General features: G+C 49.2%; 1 protein-coding gene across 1 annotated transcript in view; it reads right to left on the bottom strand.

The window, feature by feature from the left end:
* The window catches only part of UBTD2 (ubiquitin domain containing 2), a 37823-nt gene extending 29083 nt beyond the window's left edge, over positions 1 to 8740 (bottom strand). The window contains exon 1 of the mRNA XM_056502649.1: positions 8615 to 8740. Within this exon, the coding sequence (XP_056358624.1) occupies positions 8615 to 8684 (70 nt within the window). The 5' untranslated portion in view covers positions 8685 to 8740. The remainder of the gene's footprint in view (positions 1 to 8614) is intronic.
* Between the last annotated feature and the right edge of the window lie 4759 nt (positions 8741 to 13499).

Raw genomic sequence — 13499 nt, 5'->3', positions numbered from 1 at the left:
ACTGTGCCAGGCTCTGCTCCCCAAAAACACCTCCCAAAAACACACAAACACTTCCCAAAAAAAAAAAAAAAACACCTCCCAAAAAAAAAAAAAAAACTTCCCAAAAAAAAAATTACTTCCCAAAAAAAACCACTTCCCCTCTCTTCCCACCCTGGGGAGTGGTAACAAGCTGGGAGCAGCCACAGCTGTGCCAGGCAGTGTTAGAAATACAGATTATGCTGTTGGTTTTTTTGCAAATATCAGGATATTTTACATATATTATATATATGTATGTATGTATGTATGTATATATGTATATATATTATACATATATGGATATACATAAATTTATGTATATATATTATACATATTACACTGCATTATTATATACTAAATATTACATGTCACATTATTATACATTAATTATAAATTATGTATTACATACTATAATTAGCATTACATATTATACATATATTACACTACATGTGTGGTGTTGAAATGGTTTTTAAGACATAGTTTTTTTTTAAAAATAACACAGGCTGATAAAGTGTCTTTGTAGTAAGTGAACTGCCTGCTTGGTTAAATAACACCCAGTACAAACATTTATTACTAATTCACCAATTACCAGCACCTACTGTCTGTAAAAATTGAAGACCACAGCCCAAATTAAGACTGATAAGAAAAATAAATTAAAAACACCCATGCTCTAAAGAGGCAGATTCAAGGAGTAGCCATGTAAAACAGTTTCTAAAATATAAAAAATATATAGAAAAGTTAAAAAATGTGTGGTAGGTGTATGAATATACAAAAAGTTAATAAATTTAAAGGGTGTCTCCAAAACACCAAGTGTGCTCTTGGATGAATGCCAAGCACCCAGCACTTATAACCTTTTACTTTATTATCTGTCTTTTATTAAACTTTTTAAAATCTACCAAGAAAGTAAACATCATTTTTCATAGTAGGAATTTTCACAGGGATTTGTACCTGCATGAAAAAAAATATCTAAACCATTTTTGGATGAGTGTCCCCTCTGAGGGACAGGGATGCAGTGGCTCAGGAGCAGTTTAAAGCTCAATATTCTGAATTAAAGATGTTTTTTGGACATGCCCAGCTTGTGTGTGCACCTGGGATGGAGAAAACCACACCCAAACCACTCTGCAGGCACAAATCCAGCACAGTGCTTGGTGACAGCTACTGCAGGAAACTCTTCAATCCATAAATTATTTGGGAAACTGTGCAGCCAGAGCAATGGGAATTAGCAATTTTTCCTTAAATCCTCCAGCCAGCCATTATCCTGTTCTTGCTGATGCTCTGCAGCAGCGTGGGGCCAAAAATCCAATTGGCAGAGAGGAGAAAATGCCATTTTGTGCTATTTTGTAGGTGCTCTTTCACAAAGAATCTGTATTTACCCACAAAGGCAGGGAAATCACAGGAGAAATAAAGATCACAGGGAAATAAAGCAACAAAGTAAATGGCAGGGGGAGACTGTGGGGCTGAATCCTTCATCACAGCAGGGATGGAGCTTCAGGAGGGGATTTTAAAAATAGAAAGGGAACAAGCTCCCAATCCCAAAGCTGTGCTTCCCATGCCATTTCTGGCAGGGCTCTCCAGAGCACACAGCTCCTCTGGGAAAAGGTGAAAAATGCCTCCCTCCATCATCTGCTGTCTGAACTGAGGGAATTATTTATAGCTGCTACATTTATTATACATTATTATAAACGGGGAGCTGTTAGGAGCTATAAAGTGTTGATCATTTCAAGGGATGAAAAGTGATTTATTTATAGAAAAGTGGTGGTGATGCTAGGCTGGATATATATGTTTTAAGAGTAAACTTTGCCTGTTAAACATGTGCAGAGCTGCCATGCAATCCACAGCTCTGTGTGACACATTTTCCCATTTTAGCCTCTAATCTTTTCCCCCTGGGCACTACCTGTTCTTGCAGCAAACTACTGAAGCATTTTTCACTCCCATTTGTGAAGTGCTTCTGCTTTCATGGTGGAGAATGTGGGGGGGGAAAAAAAAAAATAAAACCACATGACAGATCATGCAGAAACTCCCCAAATCCCCTCCCTTCCACCTCATCTGCAGCACAAGGATGTCTTTATACACACACAGAGGAAAACAGGCACACACAAAATCCTCCAGCACATCTGAGATTCTCCAGAAGTGAAAAATCAGCTTCAGAGCTGTGCCCATCCCCTCCCACAAATGGCTTTCAAGCAGGGCTTTGAATTTTCCTTTTTAAATCCTGTTCACTGAGCAGAGGGGGAGATGGGCAGGGAAAAGGACACTGAGAAAAGGCTGAAACTGCTCGAATCCACAATCCCAGCAGCGTTCCTGCTTTGGGAAGGACAATTTCCAAATGTTTTCCATCAGGCCTGAGAGGTCAGCTGGGTGTGGAGCAGCTCCTGCAAATTGATAGCATCCAATAATTGCTCCTGCTTTTATTACCTGCAGTGCCCTTGCACTTCCCAGGGCTGGGAAGCCTCAGGATGAGACTGATGGCATTTTAAATATTTAAGGCAGTCTAAACCTTCAGCCTCATTCAGCATCTAAGACAGTTTTTAATTTACTCCTGAACTGGGGAACAGAACAAAAACACCTCCTGCAGCTTGCTGAGCTTTTGTCCAGCTCTCACCTGCATTCATCCCAGTGTGGCAGGGCCAGCACGAGGCAGAAAATGCAAAATTCAGGTTCCAGCTGAACCTTAAATAAAGCCCAAGAGACATTTCCCTGCATACAGGTCAGACAGAGCAGGATCAGGGGAGTTTTCCAGTGCCAGGAGCTTTGGGGTGCAGCTCCATCACCTCCCCTGCTATGGGTAACTCAGTCTGAAACACTGAATTACATTGCAAACACAACCCCCACAGAGGGAAAACCTTTCTGTTTTCTTAAAAAAACAAGGAAAAAAAATCCCTAACGAAATTGATAGTTCATTTATTTCCTAAGCAGTGGAACATTTCTGTTTTGTCAACTCTAAAACTGCCAGACAACACAGAAGCAGCAGATGAAAAACTCAGAGTGCAAGAAAAGTGTTTGATTCCAGTCAGGAATTAGGGAATTTTCCTGCTTTTTTTATTCCTCCACAGAACAGCCTTTCCCTCCTGATTTTGGGTGACTGAACCTCAGCAATCCCATAAGGAATCTTACAAAAGAAGGAACCTCCAGAGGTTCCAGTAAATCCCACAAAAAAAACCTCCCCCCACAAAAATCCTACACTTTCTTGTAGAAGCCATAAATGATTTGGGGAAAAAGAACCCAAACAACAACCCCAAATTAAAAAAAAAAAAAATTAAGAGGCAAAACCCAACTGAAATATTTGCATATTTGCAGCAAAGAAGGGTGAATTTTAAAGCACTGAAAGCCAAGGTGGCAAGTTGAAAATAATTTGTTTAAAAATGTATCAGATATTTATACACAGTGTCTGTCCAGAAAAGAGGATGAAGGTGATTTCTACACCACACCCTAAATTACAAAGAGGAATTATATTCCTGTCTCAATCATGGTCATCTGGTCATGAACTTTCCAAACCTTTATATTCTTTCTTTTTTAGAGGTACCCAAAGCAATTAAGGCCAACTTGACCCTTCTTTGTACCTGCAAGAAGACTCACAGGAATTTGCAACTTAACTGCAAAGCAAATCTGTATTTCAGGCTTCAACTGTATTATAATTTGTGTCTCATAAATTATATTATCCAACATTCACATGAAAAATAATAGCTATCATATTACTTGCAGCAATGAGAGTGGATGGCTGCTTTGTAGAGTTGATTCAAACTGGCAACTGATAACATTTTCCATTTATCAAAAATCTCCAAAGCACAATGATTGTTCAATTTATTGTATTTAACATTCAGTGAAGGAGGATGTTGTCGTTTTCAACACTGCAATCCCAAACAGAGAAATTAAAATAAATCACTTCATCTAGAAGCCAAACAAACAATTATATGGAGGAACCAGCCAAAAAGGAAACCAAACAGCTTCGTTTGCCAGCCCTTATTAACAGCAAAAATAACACTTTATTTCAGTTTCTGAGAGCTCCTTGTTATCACCTGGAAAACAAAACCAAGTCTTGTAGTTTACAAATGAAAGGTGTCACAGCAGCACAGAGACATGCCAGGGGATGAATTATCTGGGGCTGTCAGCACCAATTCCAGATCCTAATAATCTCCAGGAGGCTGTGGGTGCCCAGCCCTCAGGAAATAAAAATTATTAAAGGCTACTTTTATCCCAAAGCCCTGATAAAGCCCACATATAACTCTTGTGGAAATCACAGACTCTTTTAGACTGGAAAAGACCTTCAGGATCATGGTTAACCCAGCACTGCCACCTCCAAACTCCATCTACACATCCTCTAAACACACCCAGGCACGGAGCAGGAAGGATTTGGAGCAAGTTCAGAGCCAAGCTGAGCTTTTTTGGTTATTCCATTAAAAAAAAAAACCAAACAAACAGCAAAACAAAAACAACACAAAACCCACAGTAGGACCTAACAGCAAAAGCCAGCTCTGATTTATCAATATTTCTGCCAGCAGGAACTACCTGAAATCCAGATGTGCCCCTTTCAGATGGCACTGGAAGCCCAGCCAGGTGCTGCAGGCAGGAAAAACCATCCCAGCCTGCACCCAACATCTCCCAGCCACTGAAAATTCCCTCTGGGAGACTCTTTGTGTGCTCCAGCACAAAAGGGAGGCACCAAATGCTCTTAAGTGCTCAGTCATGAGCTGCTTGTTTAACCCCCCCGTGCCAGGCAAGCAGAGCCCTGCTGTATTAATGCAACTGAGAGCAACAAATCTCACTGCTTAATATGCAAATTCCCCGGGTCAGCCTTGCAGAGAAGCACCATGAAAGCAGTTATTGTGACTTCCAATTAGCCATGTGATGCACAGCCCTGCTCAGCACTCCAGGAAAATATTTGAGAAACTGTTGTCCAGTTGCTGAGAGCAGAGGTGGAGCACAATATTTGCTTTTCTCAGAGTTCACGAAGCTCCAGCACCACATCCAACTCCACGGTAGGAACTGATAGCTGGGATAATCTCCCATCCTGGCAGCCCTGTTTCCACTTGGCCCTGTTCTCACTGCTGGGTGATGGGGGCAGAAGGAAAGAAGAGGAATTTCAGAGAGAATCAGCATCTCTGCTGCCAAGGCAGGCGGTGAGAGCTGCAGCAGGGCTCAGCAGCAGCCACACAAACCCTTCATCTGGGGTGACTTGTGCTCCCAGGCACTGATTCCCTGCCTCTCCCTCACTCCACCAAGCAACTGTCTCACTGAACTTCACCAGGTCAGGCAGAGTGATCTGCAGCTCCTGAGAGGGGTGAGAGTTTGCCAGGAGAGAATGAACAGGTTCCTCCTTTTCCTCCTCAGAAAGGAAAAAAGGAATTGAGGAGCCTCCAGGAAGGACCTGCTGGCACAACTGAACGTACCTGAGGCACAGGCACAAGGGCAGAGCTTCCCTGCAGTTAATTCCAAAGCCAAAGCTGTTCCAAAAACACAAGTGGAGAGCTCACCCAGCCTGGGAAGTGGCTGGAGAAGAGTTATTTGTGCCCTGCTCTCACCATCCTGCAGGAACTCCATCACCTGTGACAGGGAAAAGCTGGAAGAGATGTAGGGCTCAGCTCCTGAAAGCTGGGACTGTCAGCTAAAGGGATGGAGAGGGGAAAAGCTGTGTGTGTAAAGCACTTAGTGATGTCCTTTAATGACTCCCCAATTAATCCACCCACCACAATTTGGTTCTGCTGGGCTCCAACACACCGAGCACAGTGACAGGAACTTTTCCTGTCTGTGCCAAACAACATCCTGGTGAAATAAAAACTTGCTAAAAAGAGCAGTGCTAATGAAACAGCTGGTGCCAATCTGCAAAGCCCATTTCATTTCCAGCCTGATGGGCAGAGCAGCATCTGTTAAATTCTGGGTGAGGAACAGCCTGCTCCTGCTCTGGTCAAACAGAGCTGGGCTTTTGATTAGCTGCACCTCACACATGCACACACACACCTGAGGATGCCCAGCAGCTCTCCTGACACACACACAGGCATCCTGACCTCGAGAAATGCCCAGAGTAAGAGACAAAGGGAGCACACGTGGCCAGGACGTGCCGTCAGCTCTGCCAAGCTGCACACGAGTAACGGGAAGCGCTGGCCACGGACAAAAACACCCAGGAGAATGCAGGGATGTGACAAATCCTCCTCTCCACTCCACTGACACAATTGAGCACGGTTCTGCCACTCCCCACTGCCCTGGAATAAACTGAAACTGGGATGAATCAGACTTGAGAGCTGGCTCCTACTTTCACCCAGCATCGCACACGGCCACTGCTGTCTCATCTCTAAATGCTCCAGGAAACTTTTCCATTCTGGGGAAAAGACAAAGCCTCTCCAAAATAAGCCCACCACTGGCAAGTTGGAATCATCACGTTCCAAAACACCTTCCTAGGATTTCAGAATGTTCTGGCCCTGCTCACTGACAGCAATCTGTAGCAGGTTAGGTCACAACGCCAGAGCTGGAGGAAATGAGCAGCAAAAACTCATCTCTCTGCACAGCTCTGAACTCCAAATCGTGCTCACTTGTGCTTCAGCTGGTCCCCTGGCTGATGCTCCAGACAGAAGCTCCCTTGGAACAGCAGGACAGGTTCCAGACTTGGTTTAAGGCACATTGGCAGAGTCCATAAAGCTCCAAATCAGCGCGGGCTGGACTTTGACATCTGGGGAGTCACATCTAGAGAAGATACTCAGAGCTTCTCCCAGCTTAACCCACCCCCCCTCTCCTCCTTGTGGAGAGGCAAGAACAGATCTGTAGCATTACAAAACAGCCTATTGCACACTGGAGCTGATTGTTTAAGACAGTCCTAAGAAGCTCATAATTCAAGTGAAATTTCAGCGCTTCTCACTTCAGCGAGACAACCTTAAGGAACATTACCCTGAGAGCATGAATCAACACGAGCCAGCTGACACGGATTTCACATCTCTTACATCTTGAAAGCCCAGCTGCTGTTGTAATGCAGCAGGCACAATGGGTTATTTAACCCCAGAGCAGCACAGTGCCATGCCCTGGGAGCACCACACAAACCCTGCACGGAGCCTGCCCACCTCACACGCTGCTCTGGGCTGGGGAATCTGTTTTACAATATCACCCAAACCTGATTGTGTTCTCCTATCTCATTCACTCGATATCACAGGTGAGATAAGAGCAAGGAAATTAAACCCAGCCTATTTCTGTGACATGATCTCACCTCATAACAGCAAAGCACATCTCAGGACAAGCACCAGTGGAGCTTTTAATGCTATTTTTTGGTCAATATTTTGGGCAATGTGATGATTCCTGCTGTTCTTTTTCTTTCACTGGTCCATTCTGCTCAGCACTCTTGCAGGTTGGTAAATCTGCTTAGTACAGATGCATTTCAGGTAACCCACTCTTCCCTTTTTACAAATAGAACATGGAAGACTCATGCTACTCAAAGCTATAAAATTCCTTTCAATGACACTGATGTGATTAAACCCACAGGAGGTAGTGGAGCCTCCCTCTCTGGAGACATTCCAAACCCACCTGGATGTGTCCCTGTGTCACCTGCCTCAGCAGGGGGGTTGGACTGGATGATCTCCAGAGGTCACTCCCAGCCCCAGCTACCCTGGGATTCTGTGAAGCCCCACACAGCTCCTGGCAGCTGGAATTCTGCTATTTCCATGAACTCTGTATCTGGCATTAATCAGCAGATGGTTCAGACACAACTCCAAGTGCTGCATATTTTTACATGGTGGAATGACAGCAAAGCCACTGATAGAAAGAACACCCATCAGCTGGGACATCCCAAATAAAACCAGACTGATAAATAACATTCTGTAAGACACGGGGGGAAAAACACAGACCGAGCAATTCTCCTCCTGAAATCTGTGGACCCTGCATGTGTGAGCATTACTTACAAGTCAAGTGTCCTGTTAGTAGGCTGACTTTAAACGACTGTAAATGAAACACACACAGCTCAGCTGGGGAGCACCAAGGCTCCACAAAGCTGCGAGCACTGAGAAAGCAACCATTGAGGCATTGAGCTGGGGAAAAACACGGCGGGGAAAGGCTGCTGGCACTGCGGCAGGGTTTGCAGGCTGGCTCTGCTGCCCCAGCCGGGAGCGCAGCACAGACCACGCTGCTCCAGCATCGCCAGGATGTGCGGGGACGGCTGGAGCAGAGCCCCTCTCCCGGCTGGAAAACAACCCCGGCCCGCAGCCGGGATCTGAGCGAGACAGGAATCGTTTTCAGCACAGCACAAGGAGCGCAGCCCGAGGAAAACAAACTTCGGGCAGGCCCTTTATCCCCAGCCTGGCTTTAATTCAGCGGGGCCGCGTCCGTGAGCCGCCGGCAGCGCCCAGGGACAGAGCCGGGAGCGCTCCCGGGACAGCGCAGCGGAGCCGGGCCGGGGCACAGCCCGCTCCGGCAAAGTTCGGGCGAACCCGGGGCACGAACCGGGGCACGACCCGCGGGATGGCCGGGGGATGGCCCGGGGATGGCCCGGGGATGGCCGGGGGATGGCCCGGGGATGGCCCGGGGCAGCAGCCGGACGCGGCTCCCCGCCCGCCGCAGGCCCCGGCCCGCAGCGCCCGCCCCGGGGTCCCCCCGCGGCTCCCCCCGGCCCGCAGCCGGCGCTCACCTCCGGTGCCGTCCGAGTTCTCGTTGAGGCTGCCCGAGGAGTCGTGGTGGGAGCCCACACACCCGCCCATGGGGCCCGCAGACCCGCCGCCGAGCCGCCCCCCGCCCCCCTCCCCTGCACCGAGCGCCGCGCCGGCCGGGCAGGCGCGATGGCAGCGGGGCCGGGCCTGCTCGGCACCGCCCCGGGGCGGGGCTGGCACCGGGAACGGGACCGGGAGAGGAGAGGAACCGGCACCGGCACCGGGGCGGGGCTGGGACCGGGACCGGGAACGGAGAGGAACCGGCACCGGCACCGGGGCGGGGCTGGGAACGGGAACGGGAACGGAGAGGAACCGGCACCGGCACCGGCACCGGGGCGGGGCTGGGACCGGCACCGGGAACGGGAGAGGAGAGGAACCGGCACCGGCACCGGGGCGGGGCTGGGACCGGGACCGGCACCGGGAGAGGAGCCGGCACCGGCACCGGCACCGGCACCGGCACCGGGGCGGGGCTGGGACCGGCACCGGGAGAGGAACCGGCACCGGCACCGGCACCGGGGCGGGGCTGGGAACGGGACCGGCACCGGGAGAGGAACCAGCACCGGCACCGGGGCGGGGCTGGGAACGGGACCGGCACCGGGAGAGGAACCGGCACCGGGAACGGGGCGGGGCTGCGGGACTGGGAACGGGATCGGCACCGGGAACGGGAACAGGAGAGGAACCGGCACCGGCAACAGGACCCGGAACGGGACCGGCACCGACATCGCCCCGGGGCGGGGCTGCGGGACCGACACCGGGACCGGGATCGGCACCGAGAGCGGGAGCAGAACGGCCCTGCACCGGACCAGCACTGGGACCACCCTGACACCGGGATCAGGACCGCCCTGACACCGTGACCAGCACCGGGACTGGCACCAAGCGCCAAGAGCAGCACCGCCTCCAGCACCGCCCCAGCACCGGCACCAGGACCACACCAGCACCGGGACCAGCACCGCCTCCAGCACCGGGACTGGCACCGACACTGTCACCGATACTGCCCGACCCCCGGGACTGCGTTGGCACCAGCAACAGTACCAGCCCCACCAGCCCACGGGACCACCCCGGCACCGGGACTAGGACTGACACCAGCACCAATACCGGGACCGAGACCGCCCTGACATCGACAGCAACACAGGCACCAACACCGGGACCACCATGGGACTGCCCCGGTACCGACACCAATACCGACCTTGGTGCTGCCCCAGCACTGACACCAACACCAGCACTCGGGACTGGGACTGCCCCGGTACCGACATCAATACTGACATTGGCACTGCCCCAGCACTGCCATGGGACTGCCCTGGTACCGACATCGATACTGACATTGGCACTGCCCCAGCACTGACACCGACACCAGCACCTGGGACTGGGACCACCCTGACACCACCTTGGTACTGCCCCAGCTCTGCTGTGCTCTGCCCCATCCCCAAAGTGTTCAGGGATGGAGCCCTGAGCATCCCACTCTAGTGAAAGGTGTCCTGTGGAACAATCCATAGGATTGTTAGGATCCATAAGGTCACTCCCAACCCAAACCGTGATTCCATGATTTGTCTCTACACACAAAAATAAAATCCACACTCAGATAAATCCCTGCCCCACTACCCAGCCACACACTCCTGTGTTATCAGACTGCCAGTTTGAAATAAAAACTGAACAAACTCAGTGCTTCTTGGTCAATCTGACCGAGCAGGTTTCAGTTCTCCGAGAAGTTCAACTTTTGTGCTCTCACTGCCCAGCTGGGTTATCTCATTTCAGCAGCAATCCTGCCCTGGGATCAGGGAATCACAGTTCCTACACTGTCAGATGCACTGGAGCCATGGAATAATCAGCAACAAGTCAGAACACTGAAAAATGGGAGCAGACAGTGCAAAAAAATGAAGTCTGGTAACAGACTGTGCTCTGGGCTCCCCACACACTCTGCTGTATGTGGCAGCTTCATGTTCCTGTACACAGAGCAGCACTAAACAAAACTCAAGCTGAGCATATTTTCCCTCCATAAAGATGACATTGCAAATGTGTTTTTTGGAATTAAAATAGAGTAGCTGTTTGCAGAGTTTCTAGTCACCACAGCGAAAAGAACTGATGGACAAAGACATTTTTCTGCCATTAATTTCCCTCCATAATCTTCATACCAGCCTTTGGGAAGGCCCTTGTGCTGATAATTAAAATCCCAAACGTATGAGATAAGCTGAGTGCCAAATGCCGAGCACTTTGTCATCTGAGAACAAAAAGGCACAGAGCTCAGCTGCTTGATTGGGTCCAAATGGGAAGGTCAGGCCTGCTAAGAAAGCCTAAAGAACAATTATTAGAGTCTGAGCACATGCCCACTAATTACAACAAAAGCAAAACTTCCTTGTCTGTGCAGACATTTAAACCAGATCAAGGAACCACACAGAGCTCAGTTGTTTTCAGATTTTATCTGAGGGCCACGTGGGAGTTTGCCATATATAATCAAAGGTATTGTAGAATCACAAAATCAGGTTGGAAAAGATCTCAAGACCATGGAGTGCCACCTGTGCCTGATGCCCACCTTGTCCCCAGCCCAGAGCTCTGAGTGCCACCTCCAGGGATGGGCACTCCAAACCTCCCTGAGCATCCCATCCCATTCCAATGCCTGGGGGGGGGGGGAGGAATTAAATATTATCTGTTCAAAATCCGTTCAAGAAATTTGGAAGGCAGCTGCAGATTTTCCTAGAGGTAGGTGTTGATGTGAGTATTTTATCACCAGAGGATGTAACTCTGCAGGGAAATCATGGATTGTGGGGATGCACACTGGGAGAGCTTCTCCCTCTGGGTGTCTGCTGCCCAGTGAGATTCCCCAAACTGGTGGAAATCCAAGGTGGCTCTGCTCCAGAACAGGGGGGCTGGCGTGGGAAAGTCTGTCCCCAGCAGGCAGCCTTGCAAAAACACAGCAGAGCTTGTTATTATTCTGCCTCTCTGGGACTGAATTCTTTCACTGGGTGCCTCGTTGTTCTCTCACACAGGGTATGGAGCACACACACACACACACATGTATATATACATACATATATATGTATATAAATATCTATAGAAACGTGTTTGTGTGCATAGAAACACTCAGGATGTCTCAAAGTGAATGTTTACAGCCTGAGCCCACGGATCAGGATGTGCTTGCAATGTACTAATAAAGTACTGAAGAAAAAAAACAATTTTTTTTCTGAATGGACTATTTATTTTGAAGGTTATTCCTTCTCAAAATAAGTTTCCCTGAGCTTTGCAATCAGTTTCTGCACTTCAGTCCCAGCTCTGCTCCTACACTGTGGCCTTGGATGAGGCAGTAACCTTGGCTGCTGTGTTTCTGTCAGAAAATCAGTGTTTGTCTGCTCATCTCTTGGGGGTATGGCCAGGATTAATTAATTCCTGCTCTTTGTTACTTTCTAGCTGCCTGCAATGAGTGGGATGCAAAACACTGAACATCAAAAGTGACTTTTCACAGTTCAAGGGTGTCGTGGATTGACTTTTCCATGGAGGTACCAGTGCCCTGTGTGGTTGTGATTATTTGGGGGTCACAAACCCTACAGTGCCAACAGCTGGAGGATTTTTTTGGCACAAATCCTCCTGGACTGTGAGCAGCAGGGGAATGAGGTTTGTGATGTGTAAAAGTCCCTGAGGAGATGGAGCAACGGTGATGGAGCAACTCCAGAAGATGCTCCAGGATGGGCAGAGGGATGGAGCAGCTCTGCTGGGAGAGCTGGGATTGTTCACCTGCACAGGAGAAACTTTGGGGTGACACAACTGTGACCTCAGTGCCTGAAGGAGCTGCAGGAAAGATGGAGAGAGAATTTTACCAGGGATGAAGCAGGCAATGGATTCAAACTGACAGAGAGTAGGATTAAATGGGATATTGGAAGTTTTTTTTCCCTGTGAGGGTGGTGAGAAGGTGCCCAGAGCAGCTGTGGCTGCCCCTGGATCCCTGGAAGTGTCCAAGGCCAGGCTGGATGGGGCTGGGAGTGGAAGGTGTCCCTGCCCATGGCAGGGAATGGAACTGGATGATCTTCAAAGTCCCTTCCAACCCAGCCATCCCTGGCTCTGTGATTTTCAGGTTATTTCCTATAGAATCCTACACAGTGAGATATTTTCTGCACTTGGCCAGTTTTCCCCTGCAGCTGGGCTCTGGCAGTTTGCTCACAGGCAGTGGTGGTGGGTTCTCCATCACATGATGATCCAGAGTGATCAATCCCTGCTCTGATGATTCAGCTCTGTGTGGGAACAGGGATGAGATGCTGTCAAATTGCATCAGCACTGAAACTTCTCTCTCAGGCATCCACATTCTGATTTTTAGTGGTGCTGCCCAGGACAGCACTACCAAGGTATTCACATTGTAGTGGAAGTCTTCCCAGGTTTCTGCCATCCTGCTCCTGACAGATGGGAAGGGAGACCTGGCTGAGGAGGTTATCAGCCAAAAATCCCTCAGGAATCAGGAGCAGGAAAGAACCAACTGCTCATTTTCCTCCTCACAGAGTCTGAACAGATTCAGCAAGTTGCTATTTTCAGATTTACTTCCCCATGGCTCTCCCTGGGAGCTGCTGAGGCTGTAGCCTCATTTTCACAGGCTGGAGGTTTCCCTGCACAGCATTTCTGTTTAGATGTGGTTTTTAGGAATGCTGGCTCCCATTCCAAACTTTCCACCAGCAGCTTTTAGGCTGATTCCAATCCCATCCAATCCATCCCTTCCCAAAGTGACTGGTGGCAATCTCCACCACCCAGAGGCAGCAAAGCTGTGTCAGAATGATGTGAAACCAGCAGGGTTTTGTTTTCCTGGAATGACCAAGGGAAGGAAAAATGCACAGAGGGATTCCTGTGGCTGAGGAACCCCAGGAGACAGCAGGACATCCCGAGCTGGCCAGG

The sequence above is a fragment of the Oenanthe melanoleuca genome, chromosome 13 (assembly GCF_029582105.1).
Source record: "Oenanthe melanoleuca isolate GR-GAL-2019-014 chromosome 13, OMel1.0, whole genome shotgun sequence".
Lineage (NCBI taxonomy): Eukaryota > Metazoa > Chordata > Aves > Passeriformes > Muscicapidae > Oenanthe > Oenanthe melanoleuca.
Note: the sequence above shows the minus strand (reverse complement) of the source record. Positions and strands in the feature narration are given on the sequence as shown.